Raw genomic sequence first — 26,294 nt, forward strand, 5'->3', positions numbered from 1 at the left:
AGCTCAGGCACAGGAGCCGACTTTCCAAAGTGCTGGGGGGTGCTCGACCTCCGGCTCTGCCCCAGGCCCCACCCCCAGTCCGCTCCACCCCTGCCCCACCTCTTCCTGCCCAGTTCTGCCCCCTCTCTCGAGCGCGCCATGTCCTAGCTCCTCCCTCCTCCCCTCCCAGCTTCCTGCACGCCGCTGCATGATTGCGGTGGGCGGGAGGCGCGGGGAGGGAGAAGGAGGTGCTGATTTGTGGGGCCTGCCGGGAGGCACTGGAGGAGGCGGGGGAGGTAATAGGGGGGCTGCTGATGGGTGCTCAGTACCATTTTTTCCCTGTGGGTGCTCCAGCCCTGGAGCATCCATGGAGTCGGTGCCTATGAGCTCAGGGACAATAACATGAGAGCTGCATTGACCGTGGAGAAGCAAGTGGCGATCGCACTGTGGAAACTAGCATTGCCAAATTGGTACTGGTCAATAGGAAATCTATTTGGAGTTGGAAAATCCACTGCAAGTGCTGTTGTCATACAAGTATATGGGGGTCATAAATCGCCTCCTGCATCTCTTGGAACGTGCAGGACATATTAGATGGATTTGCAGCAATGGGATTTCCGAACTGCGGTGGAATGATAGACTGCACGCATATCCCTATTTTGGCACCAAACCATCTTGCCACAGAGTACAGCAACAGAAAGGGCTACTTTTCTATCGTGATGCAAGCAGGGCCGGCGCTACCATTAAGGCAAACTAGGCGATTGCCTAGGGCGCCAAGATTTGGGGGTGCCAAAAAGCGGTGCCCCCAATTTTTTTTTACAGCGTTCCTGGGCTGGGCTGCCGGCGGTGCCCTGACACGTGCAGCTCAGACTCCCTCTCCCAGCACAGCGGCCGCTCCACTTCTCCCGCCTCCCAGGCTTGCGACGCCAATTATTTATGTATTATTAGTCGGATGTACATTATCATGTAGCTGAATTGAAAATAGAAGTGTAACAATTTCGTAACATTTTAGTTAGCTGGGGAAATGGTATATGTGATAGAACTTGTCTATCCTTCTAAAGGTTTTCTGTAGCATCCATCAGCATATTATGTATGTACTTGTCACTTTTTGATTTGTATATTTAACTTTGTGTAACAAATATCTAGCTGCAGAGTATAGGACTGAATTCCTTGCTCCATTGAAGTCAATGGGTGTTTTGTCATTGACTTACATGAATTCAGGATTTTGCTATATGAACCAAATAGTCCAAATCTGGAGAAGTGTTGAACATGTGAATTCTTTTTTTGTCAGTGGTAGCTGCAGGTACTTAGCACCTCTCCAAATTTGAGCTTTAACTTCTAGCTTTCGATGAAGTATAAAAGGTTATAGGATACAGAAGAGAAAAAGGAGAATCTGAGTCACTTTCTTGCATATTAACCTACACTTGATGATACAGTATGTCTGCAAATACAGAAATAGAATAAAATTTTTCACATTGTTTATTTTCTGAGACTCAGGTTCTTTGAACTGTTTGCTCTTTGACTTAATGTAAAACTCAAGTGTACATTTTGAAAGTGAGCTGAATATATTAATGGTTGTAAAGAAATGTAATAATTCAGTTTCTCTGCTGTTTTATTCAGAGTAAATATTAGGCTGTAGAAGGCACAGGACCGCAGAATGTATAGGTGTAAGGACTGGAATGATGCTGAGACCATTTGCCATCTTTAATTTTTGAAATAAAATACTTTTTAAAAATAGTGGACTACCATGTTGTACAGTATAATGTTTATATCATATGTAATAAACACTTAAAAAGTTCATAATAAAAACTGAAATAATTGACTTCCTAGAATAGTTTAACAAGCACTCCAGATTCTCATGCAAATGTCAAACTTGCATAATTGAATTTTGCCAGCTTTATAATAATGTTTATAGCACAACATATTGTATATGCAGTCTATTACTATAAACATTAAACAGATTTGTCAACAAGTGATGGCAATAGAATTATAATTAGGTCTGTTTATGAAATTAATTATACAGATAAAGAGAACTTGGATGTTTTCCTCACTGCTAATTGACAAGTTGATCAACTGTGCATGTTGTTTCGCTGAATTCTATTGGTAAAAAAATTCAATCTAGATATAGTGTTGTAGTTGAGTTCTTTATATTAATAGTGGGTCCAAAAGCTGTTAGTTAAAAGTTGAGGGTGCATACTGATAGTGTGATTTATTCTGAAATGAGTTGTGATGTGTCATAAAGGAATCATTTATGGAAAGCAATTACATATCTGAGTTAGAGATAAAAGGAATAATTTGTCCTTTGTAGTAGTGTTTCTGAGGGTGTTGCAATACTGAGGGTCTCTGCAGCAATGTGGTTGTGATGATGATCAACACGAATATGTTCAGCTGTGCATTTGGTCATCATGGTGCATTGGGTGAACAGCTGCATATATCTATATATATCATAATTTGCATGTAGCAAAATATTGGTAGTGTGGCAGTTCTGTATATGGAAACTCTCAAAAGAATGTTAGGTATTTTGATTTCTATGTTGTTCTGCAAAAGGTGTTCTTTTTTTCCAAGAGATGTACAGTGAATATAACAGTTACAAAAATTAAAAACAACTGCCTGCTGGTTTTATTTTGCCTGCGGAATACAGTCATTCTCTGGTTGAAGCATAAGAGTATGTCTGTGCCAGGGGTCAGCAACCTATGGCACGTGTTCCAAAGGCGGCACGCGAGCTGATTTACTGTGGCATGCTGCTGCTGGCCCGGGGTCCCCGCCGCCGGCCCTGCTCAGCCCGCTGGTGGCCTGGATGGACGGACTCCCGGGCCGGCAGCGGGCTGAGCGGGGCTGGTGGCCGGGACCCCGGCTGGCAAGGGCCAGTGGACAGAACCCCAGACCGGCAGCGAGCTGAGCCCGCTGCCGGCCTGGGGTTCCAGCCGCCGGTCCACTCAGCCCGTTGCCAGTCTGGGGTTCCATTTGCCGGCCACTGTAAATGTAAAATGTATTACTGGCACGCAAAACCTTAAATTACCGCAAATAAATGAAGACTTGGCACACCACTTCTGAAAGGTTGCTGACCCCTGGTCTATGCTGTGGAGGCTTTACTGGCATAGGTAGGCTGCCATAGCTATGCTGGCATAATCCCATAGTGCAGATGCAACCTATACTGACTGAAGATATTTTTCCATTGGTTTTGGAACACTGCCTCCCTGCGTAATGACACCTATATTGACAGATGAATTCTTTCATCGATAAACCTGCTTTTACACTGGGGGTTAGGTCAGAATAGATATGGAGCTCAGGGATGTGGGATTTTTAATACCCCTGACTGACATAGCTATGCCGACCTAACTTAAGTGTAGAGGCGCTAGTTCTTCTTTGGGCAAACACAGCATCTAACGATTGTGACCCTGAGAAAAGTACTACAGAGGTATTCAGTTAAGAATGTGGACTCTGCAGAGTAGGAGTTCTATGTAAATGTAACTCGAACAATTTAATTTTTGGAGAGTTTAGCAATTCATTCAATCCTGATGTGGAAGGTGAAGTAGTTAGCATAGGTGCCTAAGATAAAGAGTTGACTAGTGAGGGTGTGGAGATGTACATGATTTCTGTTTGGTACACAGAATGCGAAGGGTTCATTTAGATCACTTTATAGCCTGAGAAATCTGTTCCTTCTACATGGGAAAAAATAGGTAAGTAATTGGAAAATTTGTTTTATTACCTGAAAACAAATGATCTTTTAAAACAATTGTGCACAATTACTGTCTTTGCGAAGCTGGGAAATGTGGTTCCACAGTCTGAATTTTTCTGATTGGAGGCAAAGGGTTTTATTGATAGCTTTAGTACAAGCTTTGTTTACCCATAAGATAGTGATTTTTTTTAAATGCATTATAATGGTCATGACCATTGAACTTTAAGTGGCAAAGTAATTTTCAGAAACTGTTTAAAAAATATTACAATCTCAAACCGCTAGAAATGCAAATGTTGTTTTGTGTTTTTTAAAGTATTTTGATTTATGCAACCGTAGTAGTTGTTGCCTCTTAGAGAGAGATTAATTATCATTTACTTAAGTATTGATCGTATGCTTGCTTTTGTACAAGACACTACTGTTATCAAGAGTGTGTCACAAATATCAAAACACTTGCTGCCTTGGAGAGGTTATATTCTAAGGCTCTGATCCTGTAATAAGCTCTGTATGGGTGAAGCTCTCTGCCTCCATAGAGGTTATTGCAGCATCTTGGCCTGAAAGAAAGACACACAAGACAAAACACTGGAGATGCACAGGAAAGTGCCCACTATAGTTAGTTAAAAGGGTCTTTAGGGGAGATTTGAATAAAGAATTCAGATCTGTAAATCAGAGTCTTTGGTTAGATAATTTTCAGTTGGATTTTTCTAGTGTGGAGGAGAGTTAATCTCCAGTTTCAAAAGAAGATAATGTGGAGGAAAAGCGTTTTGAGAGTCATTGGGAGTTTTTGCCATCCGTAAGAAGAGCAGAATTTGGCCCAATGCAAGAATTAAAAGAATTCTCAGGGTTAGTCTTTTTTAAACTATCTGCCTAAAGTTTTAGAAGTGCAAAAAGGGGTGAATTTGTCATGGATCTAAAATGCAATTGTGAATACTTCATTTCTGGTATAATTAACAAGCAGTGATGTAATAGTGTGCTGTTAAATCATCGTATGAATGTTCCCTTTTTCTTTTCCTTCAGGAAAGGAGACTGAAAAAGCCAAAGATCGTTATGATAAAGCCACTATGAAACTTCACATGCTGCATAATCAGTATGTGTTGGCACTGAAGGGAGCACAGTTACATCAGCACCAGTACTATGACACTACACTTCCTCTGTTACTTGATTCGTTACAGAAGATGCAAGAAGAAATGGTTAAAGCACTGTAAGATAATCTTTTCCTTTTGCTTTTGATTTGTAATATGATGTCAATTTTATTTAATATTCCATTTAATTTTTATTTTAGTACTATTAGAAAATAATAAACCAATGTTATTTATTGGCATAAAATGGAATGGCCAAAAAAAGTCAGTGTTTGTTCTGGTGGCAGTTTTCTATAGAAAGTCCATTCAAATAAATGGGACTTCATGTTTTTCAGGCTTAAGGGAATATGTGGACATGTCAAAGACAGGGCATTCTCCCTATAAACTTCTAAAATTATTAGTTGTTTTTTTTGAGTAAATCCTCAATCTTCATTTTTAAAACTTTGAAATGAATCATTTAATTTAAACTCATATTTGCTAAACCTGCAGATGTCCCTAATTTTGTCATGTGATTTCTCCCTTTTCATCTCAATCACAGACAGTAGTGTCAATCGCTGAGCACAGTGATTTGATGTTTATGTACTGTTTCTGTCCACTTCATCGCTGCCTAGATTTCCTTATGTCTCATCTGGGATTACATGAAATAGGAGTGGTTCTTTAATGCACTCAGTTTATATCTGTTCAAATGAGCAATAGAAAGGCAAAATATACCCGAGATGTATGGCCTCACTCATTTCAGCTTATGTGGAACAGTCTTGCTCAACCTGCATGGACTCTGAGCAGTGAGAAAGTGACATGTCTGGCTCCCTAGGCACTTCCACTCTGGTTTTCAGAAAGAGGCTTGACCTGCCGGACACCAGATTCTGATGAGTCTTTTCTCTAGCCCTTATACCTCCTGGCAGGGCCGGCTCTACTGTTTTTGCCGCCCCAAGCAGCGCGCCGAATTGCCACCGCGGACGGCAGAGGCAGTCCGTGTGTGCCGTTAGGGCAGCACGCGCGTTTCCACGGCGGCAGCAATTCGGCGGCAGCTTCTGTTTTCTTCCGGCTGAAGACAGAAGCTGCCGCCGAATTGCTGCCGCCGCGGAAACGCGCGTGCTACCCTAAGGGCACACGGACTGCCCCCGCCGTCCGCGGCGGCAATTCGGCGCGCTGCTTGGGGGCAAAAACACACGGACTGCCGCCCCTTGCAGATTGCCGCCCCAAGCACCTGCTTGGAAGGCTGGTGCCTGGAGCCGGCCCTGCCTCCTGGTATGCCCCCGGTTCCTGGGATGCAATAGACTTGGTCTGGACACACTGATTAGTGTAACAAGCAGTACATAAATTCATTTAAATATAAAATTCCCCCCAAAACCTTTTCCCATTGACTTCTTTGATCCTGGCCCGGCAGCCATTCTCACTAGTGCTTATAGTGTGTTTGTTTTGGTTTTAGTTTTGTTTGTTTTTTGTTTTTGTCAACTGGTGGGGTGAGTCACAAGGACAAGTTGGAGGAATTTGGGGTTAGGGTTAGCGAGGAGAGCAGCTACTAGAATAGCAAAAGAAGGAAGAAGCCTCCTGAAAAAAGTACATATTCTCAAGGACCATGGAGAGGACACTGTGGGATCCTTTAAGATCAGAACTTGTCAGGAATTAAACTGCTTGTACGAAACAACTTGTTCCTTGATCTTCTTGTTTCCTTTTCCTTGCTAATGTCTGACTAGAAAGAGAGGAATAGGTGAGGGCAAATTGCTGCTTCCTTAACTTGGTACAATAGAATTCTGTGATCTCTGTAGGAAAGGAGGCAGGGAAAAAATCCAATTCTTGTCAATGGTACCAGCCCGGGGCCATTTGGGGGTGTCTACAATGCAGTTAGACATCAGTGGCTGGCCCATGCCAGCTTACTTGGGCTCGTGGGATGTAAGCTAAGGAGCTGTTTAATTGTGGTGTAGACACAGGCTCAGGCTGGAGCCCAGGCTCTAGGACCCTGCAAGGTAGGAGGGTCCCAGGGCTCAGGCTGCAGCCCAGGCTCAGAAGTCTACATTGCAATTAAATAGCCCTGCAGCCTGAGCCCTGTGAGCCTGAGTCAGCTGACATGGGCAAGCTGCTGGTGTCTAATTGCAGTGTAGACATACCCGCTCCTTTCTCTCCTTGGGTCTTGAGAGAAGGTTAGCCATCTGACCCAAATTAGCCAGCTACTTTTTGAGTTGTACTTCTCCATCAGCTGCTGGGAGTTTCTTCCACCTGGCTGCCCAGGATTGATCTACAGAGACCATGGAGAAATTGTTTTCTTAGTTATCCTAGTGTCTCAGATGGCTTCTGTTGTGACTCTGTCATCAGTTTTTGCACTCAATCAGCTAATGGAGGCAAGTGCTGAGAAACAACACATATCATGTACATTTCAAGTTTTAAAAAAATCCCAGATTGGGGTTCTTATTTTAGAGACCTGATAATTAAAAAAATTCAGTAGTGGGTAAACTATGTACATACCCCAATTGAGATACTACTTGGAAAAGTTAATCTAAAAATGACACTGCAGGGTTTCATGTTGATTCTGGCAGTAACTTCATATCAAATGTGGGATTTTCAGAAGCTCTGAGTATTGGCCTACCTCTGCTCCCATTGAGAGTAAGACCAACACTGAGTGCTTTTGAAAATCCCTCCCAAAGTGTGCATAATTTACATGTACACAAGTTGGATTTTCTAATTGCCAGCCCTGCTGACACAATCTCTAGAGTTTTTGAGAATCAGGCCAAGTTCTTAACTTAATCATCACCAGTAATAGAGTGTTTGGGCCACCTTAGGCCCTTAGTTACACCAGTGTGTAGTCCCAGTAGCATCAGTGGAGGTCCATAGCTGTAAATGATTGTAATTTAATATTGTTGTTTGCAGTGTTGTTTTAGTTGGATTGGTCCCATGATATTAGAGAGACAAGATGGGTGAGGTAATATCTTTTATTGGACCAACTTCATTTGGTGGAAAAGAAGCTTTCAAGACCTGAAGAAGAGGTCTGTGTAAGCTTGAAAGCTTTGTGTCTCTCCCCAACAGAAGTTGGACCGATAAAAGATATTACCTCACCCACTTTATCTCTGTAATTTTAATAAATAGTTCTGTTGATGCACAAGTTGGAATAGATTCCAGCATTTTCTCTCTTATCTGCAGGACCAACAGGAGTATAAAGCAGTAAAAATTTAGTTTTGTCACTAAAGTAGACATGGATATCTGAATGCACACAGGATCAGATCTCGTAAGTAAAAAGGTGCCATTTATAAATAATCACCTTTTTAGTAGAATACTCTTTGTAAAGTGGTGTTCCACTGAAACACTGCTACTATTGGATAACATTGAGTCTAAGGTAGAATCAAAGCTGCTGATTCAGGGCATTTCAGGCTAGGATCTGGGTGGCTTTAGTGTGGGGGAGGTGAGACACCTTCATGAGGTATGGTTGAAAAATCCTGGTTTTATGGACTGGTGGCCCTATAGGGAATTGGTAAGATGTAGTATAGCTTCAACTTAATGATTGAATGGAAGAAAATGCCTAGAACTGAAGGGAAGAAAATCTTTATCACAGAAACTATTATAGAAAATAGGCAATTAACCCATTCTACAAATATCATTTTTTAAGACGTGTATAAATATTTGCTTTCCTGAATGCCCACTTCTTTTTACATTCATCTCAAATAAATCATGTACCTTGTATTTTTAATTTTTTTAATATCTTCCAATATTAGATTGAACTTTAATTTTTTTCTTACCTCCACTGTTTACTCAAATAGTGAGGAAATCCAGGCAAGCAACATTTTTGAGGTTCATTAAGCATCTACTTGAAAAATGATCACAAGGAAAATAGATTAATGATCCTTCTGTGCACTCCACTCTGGTTGGTCAGTAGTGATCAGTATTTAAATTTTTTGTTGTCTTCCTTCTGAACACAGTGTGATAGCTGAAGTTAATATTGAAAGTGTAAAAAGGTAAAATAGAAAATGGCTATGGAATGCCAAAAATTAAATATTCCTGCTGTTGGGTTTTTTGGTTTGGTAGATATAAGAACAGCCATACTGGGTCAGACCAAAGGTCCATCTAGCCCAGTATCCAGTTTTCCGACAGTGGCCAATGCCAGGTGCCCCATGGGAATGAATAGAACAGCTAATCATCAAGAGATCCATTCCCTGTCACTCATTCCCAGCTTCTGGCCATTGATGGACCTATCCTCCATGAACTTATCTAGTGCTTTTTTGAACCCTGTTATAGTCTTGGCCTTCACAACATCCTCTGGCAAAGATTTCCACAGCTTGACTGTGCGCTGTGTGAAGAAATACTTCCTTTTGTTTGTTTTAAACCTGCTGTCTATTAATTTTATTTGGTGACCCCCTAGTTCTTGTGTTATGAGAAGAAGTAAATAACACTTCCTTATGTACTGTTGTATATATGTTGAAATGTGACATGAGCATGCGTGTGCTTTTTCTGGTGATCTAGTAATAAAATAAAACATACAATATTTTGTTATCTTAGATTAAACTAGCTCATTCTTTATTAAACCAATGAGGCAATGTTGAAGCTCTACATTTTGATGATAAAATGATCAGTGGGGGGTTCAGATGAAGTACAGCTGCAGTTGTTCCTTGGTAATGATATATGGTGTCATGAGTAACCAATAGTGCTGCTTGTGTTAGTGGTTCCTTAATTTGTCTGTTATCTGTTTGGAGGCACTGGGGTGGTGGAAGGGAATATGCTCCCAGAGCCCTCCCTCTCACAGAATGCCTTTGATGGAGGGGCCATAATTTGGTCCTTTATTTCTTCCAATAATGTACAATCCGATTCCTCTCTCTCTCTCTCTCTCTCTGTAGCCAGCTGGAACAGCCATTTATAGGAACAACTAACTGCAAGGCACTCAACTCTGTTTGTTATCATAGTTTAATTTTACATCAGTTACTACAGAGATGTAACTTAAAAATGCAGTAGCAGAACAGAATAAGAATATTAAGAACACGCTGAATTTTTAAATATTAGTAAAATTGTTGTATGAAGAATGAAAACTAGGAACAAGAACAAAAAAGTTTACCCCTTTTTTTGAATTCAGGGTTAAAATTCTTAAAACTAAGTTCTTTAGTATATTAAAGAGTGCCAAGTATTATGAAGGTTTACACTAAAGGTTTAGAAAAAATAAGAAAATATCTGAATTTGTGTTTTTAGTTTGTAAATATATATTTCAAAAAAATCTTAGTTCATAAAAACATGCTATGTTATACATTATATATGCTTTTGGAATTATTTTGGTGGAGTTCTATGGCCTGTGTTATGCACGGGGTTAGACTATATGATCATAATGGTCCCTTCGGGCCTTTGAATCTATGAATTATGTTATTTTTCCCCCCAGAAAAGGAATCCTTGATGAATTCAGTCAGATCACCAGTCTTGTAACAGAAGAGATAGTGAATGTCCATAAAGAGATCCAGACTTCTGTTGAACAGATAGACCCTAACTCAGAGTACAATAGCTTCATAGAAGCTCACAGGTATAAACTTTCCATTCTAATCCTTTTATTCATTTTTACCTCTCAAGAAGAAACCATATTCTGTGTTAAGCGTTAATACTGAAAAATGGTATATGCTTAGTTTGTTTTCAGTTGGGTTCATTTAAATTGCTACTTGACTGTAATGCTTTATCCTTATTTGTAAGATTGTCTGATCTGTCTATCTCCATGTATGTAAACTGTCCAAGGACTTAGTTAAATGATAAAGAAGTCTTAAATGCAGCAATAAGTTTTTAAAAAAAGAAAATATTAAACTCTGATAATTACTGATAAAAATATGTAAGCAGACACAATTGTGGGAGCTAGAAATTCTGAGTCACAGCTATGTGATACACAACATTAGCTATGTGCTACATTATTTCAAGCAAAGTTTGTCTTAAGAATAAGTTTTATTTGTTCTTTATGGATCTGATCTTGCACATTTGTTACTCAGGTAAGTAGTCCCAGTGAGTTCTTGGAATTATGTGCATGCATTTTTATTTTATCTCAGTTACTAATATGTAGATTAATATTCATATTATTAGTTAGTCCTAAACTTGCAACTGGATCAGTTATTGTGTACCCATACACCCATATGGAATTCTATTAAAACCCTTAGTTATGTAATGATCTTAATCCAAGGAAAAGTATTGTATTTTATTTTCTAGTGTGTTTTTTAAAACCACTCTTATTTTGAAGGAAAGCGAGCATGTTTCCAATCTTCGATCTTCTTTTGTTTTCAGTATGATTGAAATATGCTTTTTATTGATATAATCATTTTGGAAAGGAACAAATATTTAGCTTCTGAGCTACACTTAGAGTGTGTGTGTGTGTGTATACATATATTGTGTAATATAAATCTTAAGTTATTTGTATACTTAACAGGTCACCAGAGAATGTAGAACAAGAAATAGTGTTTGATACATCTTTACTGGAAGAAAATGAAAATCTTCAAGCTAATGAGATCATGTGGAATAATTTAACAGCAGAAAGCTTGCAAGGAATGTAAGTATGTCTCTCAAAATGTGGCATCCTTTTTGACTGTATAATAAGATTCCAGAAATGACACTCTGTGTCACTATGAAGCCTAGAATGTCCGTTGAGTCATTGTGAAATGATGGAAACAGCTACAAGCATGATTGAGAGTGTTTTGTTCAAAATATCACCAGATTGCACCATCACTGGGTTTCACAGTCTGTTACTGTCAAGTTTTTAACTTCTTAACTATTTTGACTTTATGAATTACACCTGTGTGGTATACAGCTACAATAAGGCATGTATCTATGCTATCCCAAGAGTCCTAAACCATTGTAATATCAGAGGTAACTCAACCAATTACTCTACAGGTAATTTGCATACGACAATTTCATTGGTTGTATGAGGGAGAATGGATTACTTGGCTCAGCTGCCACACTAGAGCAGCTCATATAATTCTCCCAGCACAATAAGACCTACACACAACACCATTATTTATACACATTAACCCCAAACACACACAGCCCATCACTGCAGCGCACACACTCATTTGCCACCCTCATAAATGAACACAAATTTCCCAGGATATTTCCTCCAGACACAAAATCAACACAAGCAGCACACATGATAACCCATAACATCGCTGTGAAGCCTAGAATGTCTGTTGAGTTAGTGTGAAGCGATGGAGACAGCTACAAGCATGACTTGAGAGCTCTTTTTATTTGGATTATAATCAGGTTCAGTCTTCATCTAGAAGGTACTAAGGTGATAAGTAATAGCCAGGATGGATTTGTCAAGAACAAATCATGACAAACCAACCTACCAGCTTTCTTTGACAGAGTAACAAGCCTTGTGGATAAGGGGGAAGCGGCAGGTGTGGCATAGCTTGACTTTAGTAAGGCTTTTGATACTGTTTTGCATGACCTCATAAACAAACTAGGAAATACAACCTAGATGGAGCTACTATATGGTGGATGCATAGTGGTTGGAAAACCATTGCCAGAGAGGAGTCATCAATGGTTCACAGTCAAGCTGGAAGGGCATATCAAGTGGGGTCCTGCAGGGATCAGTCCGGGGTCCGGTTCTGTTCAATATCTTCATCGATGATTTAGATAACGGTATAGAGTGTATACGCTTATAATGTTTGTGGATGATACCAAGCTGGGAGGGGTTGCAAGTGCTTTGGAGGATAGAATTAAAATTCAAAATGATCTGGACAGACTGGAGAAATGGTCTCAAGTAAATAGGATAAAATGCAAAGTACTCCACTTATGAAGGAACAATCAGTTTCACACATGCAAAATGGGAAATGAATACTTAGGAAGAAGTCCTGCGAAAAGGGATCTGGGGTCAGAGTGAATCACAAGCTTAAATATGAGTCAACAGTGTAAAACTGTTGCAAAAAAAGCAATCATCATTCTGGGATGTATTAGCAGGAGTGTTGTAAGCAAGACACGAGAAGCAATTCTTCTGCTCTACTCCGCCCTGGTATTGTGTCCAGTTCTGGGTGCCACATTTCAGGAAAGTTGTGGACAAATTGGAGAAAGTCCAAAGAAGAGCAACAAAAATGATTAAAGGTCTAGAAAACATGACCTATGAGGGAAGATTAAAAAAAAATTGGGTTTGTTTAGTCTGGAGAAGAGAAGAGTGAGGGGGAACATAACAGTTTTCAAGTACATAAAAGGTTGTTATAAGGAGGAGGGAGAAAAAAAATTCTCTTTAACCTCTGAGACTAGGAGAAAAAGCAATGGGCTTATATTGCAGCAGGGGTGATTTAGGTTGGATATTAAGAAAAACTTCCTAATTGTCAAGATAGTTAAGCACTGGAATAAATTGTGTATGGAGGTTGTGGAATCTCTGTACGATCTGCTCTTAAAACACTCCAATGTTGAATACCTATCAGGGATGGCAGATAATACTTAGTCCTTCCTTGAGTGCAAGGGACTGGACTAGAAGACCTCTCGAGGTCCCTTTCAGTCCTACACTTCTATGATTCTGTGATCACTGAGATTTGTGGTCTGTTACCAACTAGGTTTTAAGTTCTCAGCTGTTTTTAGATTTTTTTACACGTATTACTTTATGAATTACAGCCATCTCACAGCATAGGCTTTCAGCTATTACAGTGGTCCCCAATGCGGTGCCCGTCGGGGCATCTATGTGCACCGCTGGACAAGCAGCTGCTGAAATGCCGCCGAGAAGCGGCAACGTCATGAAGCGATGCCGCCGAAATGTCGCTGATTTTCGGCGGCATTTCGGTGGCGACGCCTCTTGATGACGCTGCTTCTCAGCGGCATTTCAGTGGCTGCTTGTCTGGTGGCCACGTTCCTCGGCGGCTAGTCGTCCAGCGCCCACCACTCGGAAAGGTTGGGGACCACTGAGTTATTAGTTACTGTGTGTGTTTGAGTTCATGCACCCAGCTCATCCCACAGTGCACATAATCAGTTTATCAAATTTAAAAAGATACAAGTTTAGAAATTATGTTTTCAGGTTATTTCAAATGATTATCCACTGGTTTGTTTGTTGCTCCTTGTACAAAATAAATATTTGGAAACTAGTATTAAATTAACACTTCACCTTCAGTACCTTGATGACAGAATGAATCAGATCACTTCCTGGACTTTTGGTCATTCCTTCAGTAACTACCAATAGTTATTCTGCTTCTAAATAAACTTTATGGTAACTATAATTTTCAGATGATTAAAAAAAAAGACAGGAATTGAAAGGATTTGATCAAGGAGAAAAATCCAGTTCCTATGTGTAAATGTTGTGAGGTTTTTGTTTTTCTGTCTTCACCATTTTGCTTAGACCTCAAAGCTTCCCTCTAGTAGTTAGAAAGGGTTAATATATGACATAAAATATATGTAATAAATAGTTTGAGATTTGCTAACAGGGAATGGCACACATGATAAATAATATAGGCAGCATGTCTTCATCTTCCAGTTTCTAGACACTTGTGTTTACATAGCTTTTGTTTTCTGCATGGTGGTGCAATGCACCAACTTCTTTAAATTAGTGGGTGAGAGGGGTTAAAATACGGTTAACTATTTTTTGTTAGTTGCCAGTTTTGATTTTCTTAGTAGTTAGCTTTTTGCCACCTTTATTACACAAAGAAAGGGGAAGGGGTTTTTAGAGGTTAAAAAAAGACACTTGCCTCCCCAAAGAGCTAACAATCTTACTTGGACAGTTATAAAACTTGAAGGTGACAGAGAAAAAGTATAGGAAAAGGAGGGATGAGGATTAAAACAAATAAAACTTCTGTGGAGTAATATTTACAGTATATAGTAACCCAAAGATCACATTTTAATGTTTTTAGATAGAGATTGAGTTAATAAGAGATAAGAGATGTAAATACCATAGTAGGGGGGAAAGGAATGGGAAGCAGGATGAAAGATTGATTTTGAAGAGGGATTTTGAAGCAAGAGATTGAGGATGTTTGCCGTACAGAAAGGAGGGCTATCATAGGAGTAGGCAGGAAGGCAAGAGTGGTCTTGTTGGAGATAAGAGTTTTGGGACTATTTTTCTGTCATCTGTTATGTTTTTACAGTATAAATGACTTAAAACCTAATTGTTTTTGTAAAAAATATTTCTTCATTAAGTGTTCCAAAATAGGACCGAGAGGTTAGAATCACAGGTCCTGCTGCTAATAGAACATGTTGGATTATGAATACTTTGGTGGGAAGTGATTAGAAGTTTGCTCCAAGACTTGTTTGCTTGAAATATTGATAAGATCTACTAGCATTATTTACTAGCCTGGGATTATATACAGTCTCTCATAAATTTATTGCAAAAGTACTCTTAGGTAAAGGGCTCTGGAACCAAGAACATCTAGAACCTTCTTTTACATTAAGAAGGATTAAGTATAAATGATATTGTTACACGAGAGATTTATGGATATTTGTGAGGAGCATTGTTCCATTAGTAGAAGGTATGTACTAGATAACCTAGTACTGTAGGTCTTTTCCACTGATTTTTCTAATTCTGTATAACTGATTGTTACCAGAACACAATTCACTCATATGAATAATATTAATTCTTTCCTGCCCTTTGGAAACTAAATGAAAATTTCTTTGTCCACTGCATCAAATATGCTTATATAGAGAGAAAATAAATAGGGCTGTCGATTAATCGCAGTTAACTCATGCGATTAACTCAAAAAAATTCATAGCGATTAATCGTATTTTTAATCACACTGTTAAACAATAGAATACCAATTGAAATTTATTAAATATTTTTGGATGTTTTTCTACATTTTCAAATATATTGATTTCAATTACAACACAGTACACTGCTCACTTTATATTATTTTTTATTACAAATATTTGTACAGTAAAAATAATAAACAAAATAGTGTTTTTCAATTCACCTCAGACAAGTACTGTAGTGCAATCTCTTTATCATGAAAGTGTAACTTATAAATGTAGATTTTTTTTGTTACATAACTGAACTCAAAAACAAAACAGTGTAAAACTTTAGAGCCTACAAGTCCACTTAGTCCTACTTCTCGTTCAGCCAATTGTTAAGACAGACAAGTTTGTTTACATTTACAGGAGATAATGCTGCCCACTTCTTATTTACAATGTCATCTAAAGTGAGAACAGGCGTTCGCATGGCACTGTTGTAGCCAGCGTCGCAAGGTATCTACGTGCCAGATATGCTAAACATTCATATACCCCTTCATGCTTCGGCCACCATTCCAGAGGACATGCTTCCATGTTGATGACGCTCGTTAAAAAAATAATGCATTGATAAAATTTGTGATTGAACTCCTTGGGGGAGAATTATATGTCTCTGGCTCTGTTTTACCTGCATTCTGCCATATATTTCATGTTATAGTAGTCTCGGATGATGACTCAGCACATGTTCATTTTAAGAACACTTTCAATGCAGATTTGACAAAATGCAAGAAGGTACCAATGTGAGATTTCTAAAGCTAGCTACAGCACTGGACCCAAGGTTTAAGAATCTGAAGTGCCTTCCAAAATCTGAGCAGGATGAGGTGTGGAGCATGCTTTCAGAAGTCTTAAAAGAGCAACATTCCAATGTGGAAACTACAGAACCCGAACCACCAAAAAAGAAAATCAACCTTCTGCGTGTGGCATTTGACTCAGATGATGAAAGTGAACATGTGTCGGTCCCCGCTGCTTTGGATCGTTATTGAGCAGAACCCGTCATCAGCATGGACACATATCCTCTGGAATGGTGGTTGAAGCATGAAGGGACATATGAATCTTTAGCACATCTGGAATGTAAACATCTTGCGATGCCAGCTAAAACAAAGCAATGAGAACGCCTGTTCTCACTTTCAGGTGACATGGTCAACAAGAAGCTGGCAGCATTAACTCCTGCAAATGTAAACAAACTTGTTTGTCTTGGTGATTGGCTGCTTTCACAGATATTTCCTTCCATGTCCCTATGCTTCGAAAAGTACTAACATCTATTTGGTAAGCCACCACATTTGCCCTTGGACATCTCCATAGGAATACTCTCAATTAAATCATCGTGGGCACGGATGTGCCTCAGCCTAGCCACCTCCTCCTGTAGCTCTCCAACCTGCTTCCCGAGAGATTCCACCAGCAGACACCTTTCACACTAGATGATCCCCCGAGCCTGGCTTTCTGAGCGTGGGAAATGCAGGCCATAGTCTCTGCAAATCTACACCAAGAAGCATTCATGGTCAGGTTATAAACTTTTTGGGTTGGGGACTGTTCAGCAAGAATCCAAGCACGTTTATGGGCATAGCACATAGGGTAATCTACTCTTCTTTTGATGGGTGTGTGTGATTGTTGCTGATGGTAATGGGAAATATGCACACCCTATATTGAGGGAATAGACTGCTTAAGTGAAAAGTCAGTGCTTTTTGCAATTTAAATTTACAATTTATTATGCATGAGTCCCTGATAAAAGCAGAGCTGGTTGTGTTCTTATATATGTCCTAATTGTAGTGAATTTAATAATTAAACAAAATATTAAACAATAATTAAACAATATTTAATAAATAGAAGAAAACAAATACAGAATAGCATGTGATGTAATTCTTTTAAATATCACTGTTGTTTGCCACCTTTCCCCAAAAAGTATCTGTTGGCTAGATTGTGACATTTAGCCTCAGTCCCCAGTATGAGCTCATATGAAGCTGCACTGTCTCAGGGAAGCTGTGGGGAGTTCTTCTTTCTCTTGGTGTCCAGATGAAGAGTCTGTTCTCTATCATCCTGAAGAATGGTGCAGTGTACTCCCATAGTCTGATTGTGGAAAGGATCAAAGCTATGCTACTACCTTTCTTCTTGTCTCCTTTGGCGGTGCATGAAGAGAGTATTTTCTTTGTTTGAAGAGAAGTTTTTCTCTAGAGGCCAGGGATTGCAACCGTCCTTTATTCTTGCACAGGATGTCCAAGGGGAAGGTTCTTTGTGTCCCTCATCCCCTGTGCACCCACAGTGTGCTGATGGCAATGTGTCCCTTTATCAGGAAACGTACTATAAGTTAATCATCTATCCGAAGATTTGTATCTATAATTAATTATTACTGTAATTATTCCCAACATAGTGATAATTTGTAGTAATTCAGACTGTCAGTTTCTGAACGAGGGTGTATGAAGAAATCAATATCCAGCTGTTATAGCTCTGGGTGAGCTTCTCCTGGTGGAGAAGGTTATTGATATTATTGTTTATGCAGGATACCACCAAATATTAATATAGCCATAATTCTTTTATTAAATTCAAAGGCCGAATGGTATTTATACAGTTGCTTCAAATGTGCCTTAGATGCATAAGCAGTCATCACGCCCTAATAAAATACAGTTATAAACAATGATCAGGTGCTTATCGCGGGACTAGGCTCTGGGATGCTCAAACCAACTATGGTTGTCTCCAGCTTGCACAGGCAGACACTAGTAATGAACCCCCTAAGAGCTCACCTTTTTATAGTCTTTAACAAACAAGTGATGTCAGAGCCAATTGTTCACTTTAGCTAAGAACCAGTTTTGAGCAGTTTGGAAATTACCCCTTTTCTGGCTTTGAGTAAACAAGATTTTATGATTTGGCCCTTTTCTTCAAGTTCAAATTGTTATGTTAAAGGTCACAATAAGTGTATTACATCACAGAACAATTTTTCTTTGTCAGAATCAGTTTTGATAATTCCAGGCTTCTCTTCTCTTACCAGCTACAATTTGAGCTCAGCACTTTTACCACTTATCTTGCTAGTTACATTTTTTATTTAAGCCTTCCCTTTGCTACTAAGCCCCCTTTATTTTACTTAAATTACAGAAAACATATTTTCCTACATTATATTATTGGGTTAAGTTTAATTAAACCGTTATCCTCATTATAAAATACATTGTGTGGAAAATTGGATCAGTTTTATGTTTAAAAATAATGCAAAGCAAAGTAAATAATCCAATAAAGAATCATAGTATACACATAGTGGTCTCCGTGTCAGCATTTACCAGTTGTTCTGTTCTAAGTACAAACAGAAACGGTGGTATTTGCTGATAAGTGTTGGTGGTTTAGTGGAAGCTACTGTATTAACATATGCAAACACAGAGGTTGTTTAAAATATAATACTGTGATTAAAATATTATATTTGGAAGATAGTGGGATGAATAAAATGAGCAAACAATATATGGCTGGTAGAGAATGTCTGTTGAGGTAGTAAAAAGGTGAGTGGGAATATGAATCAGTACCCAGATGAGTTAAACAAATCTTCCAAACAGCTATTTTATACAAATATGTATTCATATTTATTAATATTTGAGACTGTTAAATCAGTGATCAAGAAGAATTCCCAAGTAGCTCTTCCAGATCATTAAGATAATTTGTAAGCTCAGCATATGGAAGGTTTCATAATGTTTCGATATGTCCATGTTCAGTGTAAAGATGAATAATTTGGAAATTATTATGAAAGCTAACTATGATTAGAGTGACTGATGAATTAGTAATAGTCTTATTTTGAACTACTTTTGTCCAGAAGACAGATGCGGGTCCATGGTGAAATATCCTGTGACAAATTGTAAACAGGGTGATGATACAAGATAGTCTGAGATACCAGCTCTAGCCAGTCCTAAATGATGTCCAAACTTCAGATGGTTATTTAGAACAAAAAGGAAGATTAAAACAACTAACTTATCTTCTCTTGCTCAAAGATAAGTCCAAACTTCCTCACAGAGTTCAGAGGTATTGGGAAGAGCTATATCAATTTCCTATTCCAACTTGGTCCTCTGATTTTAAATCAAATTTTTTAAATGAGACAGACAAGGTGGGTGAAGTAATACGTTTTATTGGGCCAACTTCGCTTGGTGAGAGAGACAAGCTATCAAGCCACACAAAACTTCAAGCCCTGAAGAAGAGCTCTATGGCTAAAAAGCTTGTTTCTCTCACCAACAGGAGTTGGTCCAATAAAAGATATTATCCCACCTTGTTTATCTAATATCCTGGGACCAACATGGCTACCACAACACCGCATACACTTTTTAAAAATTGTAGAGCATATTAAAATGTTGATGCTGTGTGAAAGTAATTATATACTGTAGAGACAAATGATAATATTCATTTGGATTTAAATTTCTATATGTTAATGGTTCATAATTAAATACAGTGCCTAATCTGTATAAAATTATTGTTAGGTCAATGAATTTTTGAAAGTTGTGAAAGAAATATTTACAGTCACATGTAGGGTCAGCAAATAAACATTCTTAATCAAGGTTTTAAAGTGAAAGGATTTTTAATTAATATTAAATTTGAGATTAATATATAATGAGGAATCTGTACATGTAATTATATGTATTGATAATTGAAGTGTTGCAAGCTTAAATCTGGAATTGTAAAATAGACAATGAGTTTACGTAGGAGATGAACCATTACTATATATCACAGGATCAAATGCAGATTAATCTAATTTTAGTGTATATGGAATACAATTCCCAGATAGCTAAAGCCTGCTTGATTTGACTCTTCTTTCAGTTGAAAAAGTGTGGGCAGTAGTAGACCATTAGGAGAAAAGCTCCAAAACAATAAATCCAATCCTTTTTGTTAACTGTGTTATGCCACTGTTGCCTGGAATATTTATATTAATGAATTAATAACCGGATGAATGCTGGGAAGGAATTGATTCTATTATATATTACTGTGTATGCTCTTGGCCTAACAACTGCTTCAAGTTTAAAAAAAAAATTAAAATGCCTAAGAAGCATTTTAAGTGCTACTGCATCAAAGAATGAAGCCTTTATCTGCTGAGTAAGTAGTGATCAATTACACACAAGTGGGACGCTCATCTGGATAGTCACCACACAGACGTCTCCAGCACCAGACAAATACACCTCTTCAGTTTCCCTTTGTTTAGATCAGGGGTGGGCAAACTTTTTGGGCTGAGGGCCACATCTGGGTGGGGAAATTGTATGCAGGGCCGGGGCAGGGGTTTGGGGTGCAGGAGGGGGTGTGGGAGGGGGTGCGGTGTGCAGGAAGGGACTCAGGGCAAGGGATTGGGGCAAAGGAGGGGTGCAGGGTGTATGGGGGGGCTCAGGGAAGGGGGTTGGGGTGCACAAGGGGTGCAGGGTGCAGCAGGGAGCTCAGGGCAGGGGGTTGGGGTGCAGGAGGAGTGCGGAGTGTACGAGGGGGCTCAGGACAGGGAGTTGGGGTGTGAGGTGCAGGCAGGGGGCTTAGGGCAGGGAGTTGGAGGGCGGGGTGCAGGAGGGGTTCGAGCTCCGGCCCGGCGCCGCTTACCTAAAGTGGCTCCGGGGTGGCAGTGGTGCGCACCGGGGCCAGGGCACGCTCCCTGCATGCCTGCCCTGGCCCTGGCCCTGTGCCGCTCCAGGAAGCCTCCAGGTACCTCCTCTGAAGCTCCCATTGGCCGCGGTTCCCCAATCCCGGCCAATGGGAGTTGCGGGGTGGTGGGGTGCCTGGAGGCAAGGGCAATGCACGTGGAGCCCTCTGCCCCCCCACCTGAGGGCCGCTTCTGAGAGTGGCGTGGGGCTGCGACGCCACGGGGGGCAATCCCGCGGGCCAGATCGAAAGCCCCGAGGGGCCGGATCCAGCCTGCGGGCTGTAGTTTGCCCATCCCCGGTTTAGACTAACTATTTATAACTTTTGTTGTTTTTTCTTATGAATATGCATTAGTTTCTGTTTCATATCAGTTCTCCACCCCTGTCGGTACAAGTTTTGTGCTAACTCAAACCAATTTTTTCTGGCTTTATGGATGCTTTATCTTTTTGTTTTCCTCACAAATGTGATTACTCTTCGTTTTCATGGGCGGTTCTACTTAAGCTTTAAGCTGTTAAAAATTATCCAAACAGATTCTTAAAAATCACAGCAGACTTTTATCAGGCCTAAAATATGCCTTCACTCCCAACAGTGTGCACCCACATCTAGTGTCCCCATATAATAAGGTACATTCACAAAATAAGCAATTTAATAAACATATTACCAAGAAAGGGAAACTGGCAAAATAGAAACTAATTTAAGGATTGCTGCTTCTATTTTCAGCTCTTCTTTTTAGATATACAGAGAAACATAAACATGTGCACAAACAGTTTAAATTGTATGTATGTAGTACATGCATATTTTTGATTTGTACACTGACCTGTATTCTAGGTTGAAAACAGTAGTAGAAGAATTGATTCAGACACAGCAGACGCTTTTGAACAAAGAGGAGCTTTTGTTGGAACTAGAAAAGAAAATAGAAGAATCTTCTAAGACCTGTGAAAAAAAATCAGAGTAAGTGTGGCAGAGATATTGGAAGGTGAAAATTTTAAAGGAAAAAGTTGTTTATCTTGTAATACGCAGTTCTTTGAGTGATTTGCATATGTCTGTTCCACTTCAGGTTTGTATGTTCCCAGTGCCCCAGAGCTGGGGATTTTTCCCCGTCGTGGTATCCATCAGGGTGCCGCATTTGCCTTCAGCACACTCATGCTATGGATTGATGATATAAAGGGCGGAGCTGTCATGACCCTCCCTCTCTCCCCCCATTCCTTCTATCTGCTGTGATCTGTAGATGGAGCATGTCAACTTGTTTATCCAAGTTTTTCCCCACTATCATTGGTTTTCTGTCTATTTGTACATAGTTAAATAGTGTGTAAGTGTGTGGGGGCATTCTTGTTGTTTAGTGGCACTCATTATTGTACTTAGTCTAGGTTTTCTTTCTTTGTTTTTTTGGTTTTCTGACAGAGACATTCTTAGTGCAAATGTTTATGCTCAGTACTGGGGGATGCCTCGAACCCCAGGCTTTGTCTTGTGCCGATTGCAAGAAATCTCTGCTGGTGAGTGATCCTTGCTCCAAATGTCCGGGTGAGGTCCACATTCAAGACTGTGACCAGATCTATAGAGATTTCAAGCGTTGTATAAAAAACAGGGATGTGAGATGGAACCACATTCTTATGGAGGCAGTCTTGCATCCACCTTCAGAGCCTTTGTGCTTGGTGCGGTGCTGAGTGCTTCCATTTCAGCAAGGAGTGTCCCTCCAGACATTGCTGTTTCCACCCCAGAGAAGATTGTTGGAAGGAAAGCACCAATCCTCTTCTCTGGTACTGAGGAGAAAGCACAAGAGATCTGGTGAGCACTGTTCCTCTAAGATGGGTAGATGCAGTCCTGAGAGGAGATTGTCTCTGGAGAGCTAGTATCTGGGCGCGTCCCAAACCCACAGCATATTTTAGAGACAACCATAAAACACAATTCTCATAACTTCATATGCATTCGTGATATACATATTTCGATACAACAGTGACTTTCAGCAGATCATAACCTTTTCCCTGATACCTCACATGGCCTGTTTATTATGCAGTATCTCAATTATATATAAATGAGGAATATGACAGGATGCTCCCACAAGGTATAGTGTGTCACAATCTACATCATGGGGCCATGTTTGAAGCTGATGGCCACCACTTCTTTGTTACATCTGTCTGTAAAGGTAGCCTTTTTGGTGGCCATTACCTCTGTTATATACAGTTATATACCGTGGTTGCTGATCCTCCATGCATTTTTTTTTTTTAAAGGATACATCCTCATCCAAATTTCCTCACTAAAGTTGTTTCCCCAGTCAAGCCTATATACTTATCACCCTTTCCCCCTGCCCTGCAAGCCACATTATCATAATGATGAAGAGGCTTCATACCTTGGGTGTCAGAATGGCTCTGGCATTTTACTTGGACAGAACTAGTTCTTTTAGAAGATCTACCCAGCTGTTCATTTCAGTTCTGGACAGAAGGAGGGAGTTCTCAGGATATGTCTACACAGCAACTAGACATGCGCGGCTGGCCTACGCCAGCTGATTTGCGCTTGCAGGGCTCGGGCTGCGGGGTTGTTTCACTGCTGTGTAAACTTCTGGGCTCAGGCTGGAGCCCTGCAAGGTGGGAGTGTCCTAGACTGTGGATCCACCAGGTCTCATTGTGCAGATATGGCTGTGAAGAAGGAGTTTCCAGAGCTACATTACTCAAACGTAATCTGTGTTTTGAACTGTCTCCATATTTGGACCTAGGTTGGATATGTTCTTTACTCAAGGCATCTTATTCCAAATACTGAATGTAGAAGTCGTTTGAATATTATGCTGAATATTAATAGCCTCTAATATTAAACAATGCCACAAATAAAGCAAATCAAGCATTATAAAAAAACCACAGTTTTTGTGTGTTACGCTGAATGGAGTCATCAGCTTACATTACAGTGATTACAGGATTGCAGTGGATGAGAAGCTGGATATGAGTCAGCAGTGTGCCCTTGTTGCCAAGAAAGCTAACGGCATATTGGGCTGCATTAGTAGGAGCATTGCCAGCAGATCGAGGGAAGTGATTATTCCCCTCTATTCTGCACTGGTGAGGCCACATCTGGAATATTGCATCCAGTTTTGGGCCCCCCACTACAGAAAGGATGTGGACAAATTGGAAACAGTCCAGTGGAGGGCAACAAAAATGATTAAGGGGCTGGGGCACATAACTTACGAGGAGAGGCTGAGGGAACTGGGGTTATTTAGTCTGCAGAAGCGAAGAGTGGGGGGGGAGGGGGGATTTGATAGCAGCCTTCAACTACCTGAAAGGGGTTTCCAAAGGGGATGGAGCTAGGCTGTTCTCAGTGGTGGCAGATGACAGAACAAGAAGCAATGGTCTTAAATTGCAGTGGGGGAGGTCTAGCTTACATATTAGGAAACACTATTTCACTAGGAGGGTGTTGAAGCAGTGGAATGGGTTACCTAGGGAGGTGGTGGAATCTCCATCCTTAGAGGTTTTTAAGGCCCGGCTTGACAAAGCCCTGGCTGGGATGATTTAGTTGGTGTTGGTCCTGCTTTGAGCAGGGGATTGGACTAGATGACCTCTTGAGATCTCTTCCAACCCTAATCTTCTATGATTTATGATCAACCTTTTTCCAGCTCGGATTATATAGCTTTTAGCCTCTATTTTGAAACGGAAGTTATAAGAACTGATGAATAGAATTGGGGTTGTACTTAGTTCCTTCCCCCCTCTCCCCGATTGTTTCCACCCTCAGTCAAGATTTAATTGACTCTGACAGATACCATTACTTTCCAATAACAGTGAACTGGCACGTAATATCTTAAATAATATTACCTTAATGAATAAAACAATGAAAAAATAAGTTAGTATGAGCTCTGAGACGGCTGAAGGCAGTCATCTTCTTAATGCATTAGATACTTATTGAAAAAATATCAAAAGCTTTAGAAGTTTGCTTTTTCCGTTATTTTTCACTACGCTAATTAAATAATTTCCAGTTAGCTAAATTCCACTCAGTTAGCTAATGAGATTCTTACACTTCTAGTGAACCTGGGTGAATTCTTCTTACTATTTTTTATTTTAATCAGAGGCTCTTAACAGAATGTCTGAAGCATTCAAGCAGTGTTATTTTATCTACATGGCTTTAAATTCAGGGTATTCAACTCTTTACTTGTAATATGTGTTTTATTTTTATTATTTATTATTTATTAATTACATACTAAATGCTGTAGAAACATAGATTAAAATTTCTATCCAAAGAGCTTACAATCTTAAAAAATACAAAACCAAAACAACCCTCCCTCAGGATTTTCCTTCTCCCATGTGCGTACCTCTGTGTGTCACCCTAGCCCAGCTCTCACAAAATGAAGAAGTTTCAGAAAAAGGGATAATAAAATCTTTGGTACTAGCCTAAATTTAGAATGCACATTCTAGGATTTCCATAATTGAGTATACCTTTGTTTCTCTGTATGCTGCTCAAGACTAGAAATACTGAACTTGATTTGGTGAATTTTAAAGGGTGAAAAAAGACCAGGCATTTCCTTAATTCCATTTTACTAATGAAAAAGTTTAAAGAAAACTCTGTTTTTACTAATTGTGTAGTTCCTTTGAGAAAGAAGGTGCGGCAACAACATATAAGCTTGCTGCACTTTGTTTTTATTCTTCTTCCGGTTTTGAAAGCTTTGTGATATTTGACTTGTTCATGCGAAGGACTTAGAGCAGTTAACATAAGTGAGATCTCTTCCTGTTTTTCAAAGAAGAGGTAAATTGGGTATCCTCCACTTGAGATAGGTGGGTGGGAAAGGTAGAAAAGGGAAACCAAATTACCAATGACAAAAATGTTTTCCCCAATATTGTTTTGATAAGAAAAACTAATTTTAAAATAATCAGTGTTTAATTTGTGCTTGTCCTTTTTCTCTTCAGCATTGTGCTTTTGCTGAGCCAGAAGCAAGCACTAGAAGAACTCAAGCAAACAGTTCAGCAATTAAGATGCACTGAGGCAAAATTTACAGCCCAGAAAGAACTTCTAGAACAAAAAGTTCAGGAGAATGATGGGAAAGAGCCACCTCCGGTAGTAAATTATGAAGAAGACGACAGATCAGTCACTTCTATGGTAAGTCCCGTGCTTATACCACTGAACCATGCAGCCACTCATGGTATTGAATTGCTCATCTTTGGGGTCAGAGGCCTGACTGCTCAGCAGAGTACATCATATAGTTGCAAGCAGGCAACTGAGAGGGAGTCATAGTACCATCCAGAGGGACCAACCAGCTCTATTGATTGGCTGGGTCTTTCTACATCTGTGAACTTCTCAGGGCATGGTGAAAACTACTGTTGTCTCATATTCACAGAATATATTCAGGGGAGAGGGTGGACTGCCTTTCCACTTACCAGCAGGTA

At 39.8% G+C, this 26,294-nt stretch overlaps 1 protein-coding gene across 1 annotated transcript in view; it reads left to right on the forward strand.

The window, feature by feature from the left end:
- The window catches only part of FER (FER tyrosine kinase), a 409,588-nt gene that overhangs the window by 76,303 nt on the left and 306,991 nt on the right, over positions 1 to 26,294 (forward strand). The window contains exons 7-11 of the mRNA XM_065406919.1: positions 4,670 to 4,853; positions 10,082 to 10,219; positions 11,102 to 11,221; positions 21,769 to 21,891; positions 25,818 to 26,007. Of these exons, the coding sequence (XP_065262991.1) occupies positions 4,670 to 4,853; positions 10,082 to 10,219; positions 11,102 to 11,221; positions 21,769 to 21,891; positions 25,818 to 26,007 (755 nt within the window). The remainder of the gene's footprint in view (positions 1 to 4,669; positions 4,854 to 10,081; positions 10,220 to 11,101; positions 11,222 to 21,768; positions 21,892 to 25,817; positions 26,008 to 26,294) is intronic.

Source organism: Emys orbicularis, chromosome 6, assembly GCF_028017835.1.
Source record: "Emys orbicularis isolate rEmyOrb1 chromosome 6, rEmyOrb1.hap1, whole genome shotgun sequence".
NCBI classification, from domain to species: Eukaryota; Metazoa; Chordata; order Testudines; family Emydidae; genus Emys; species Emys orbicularis.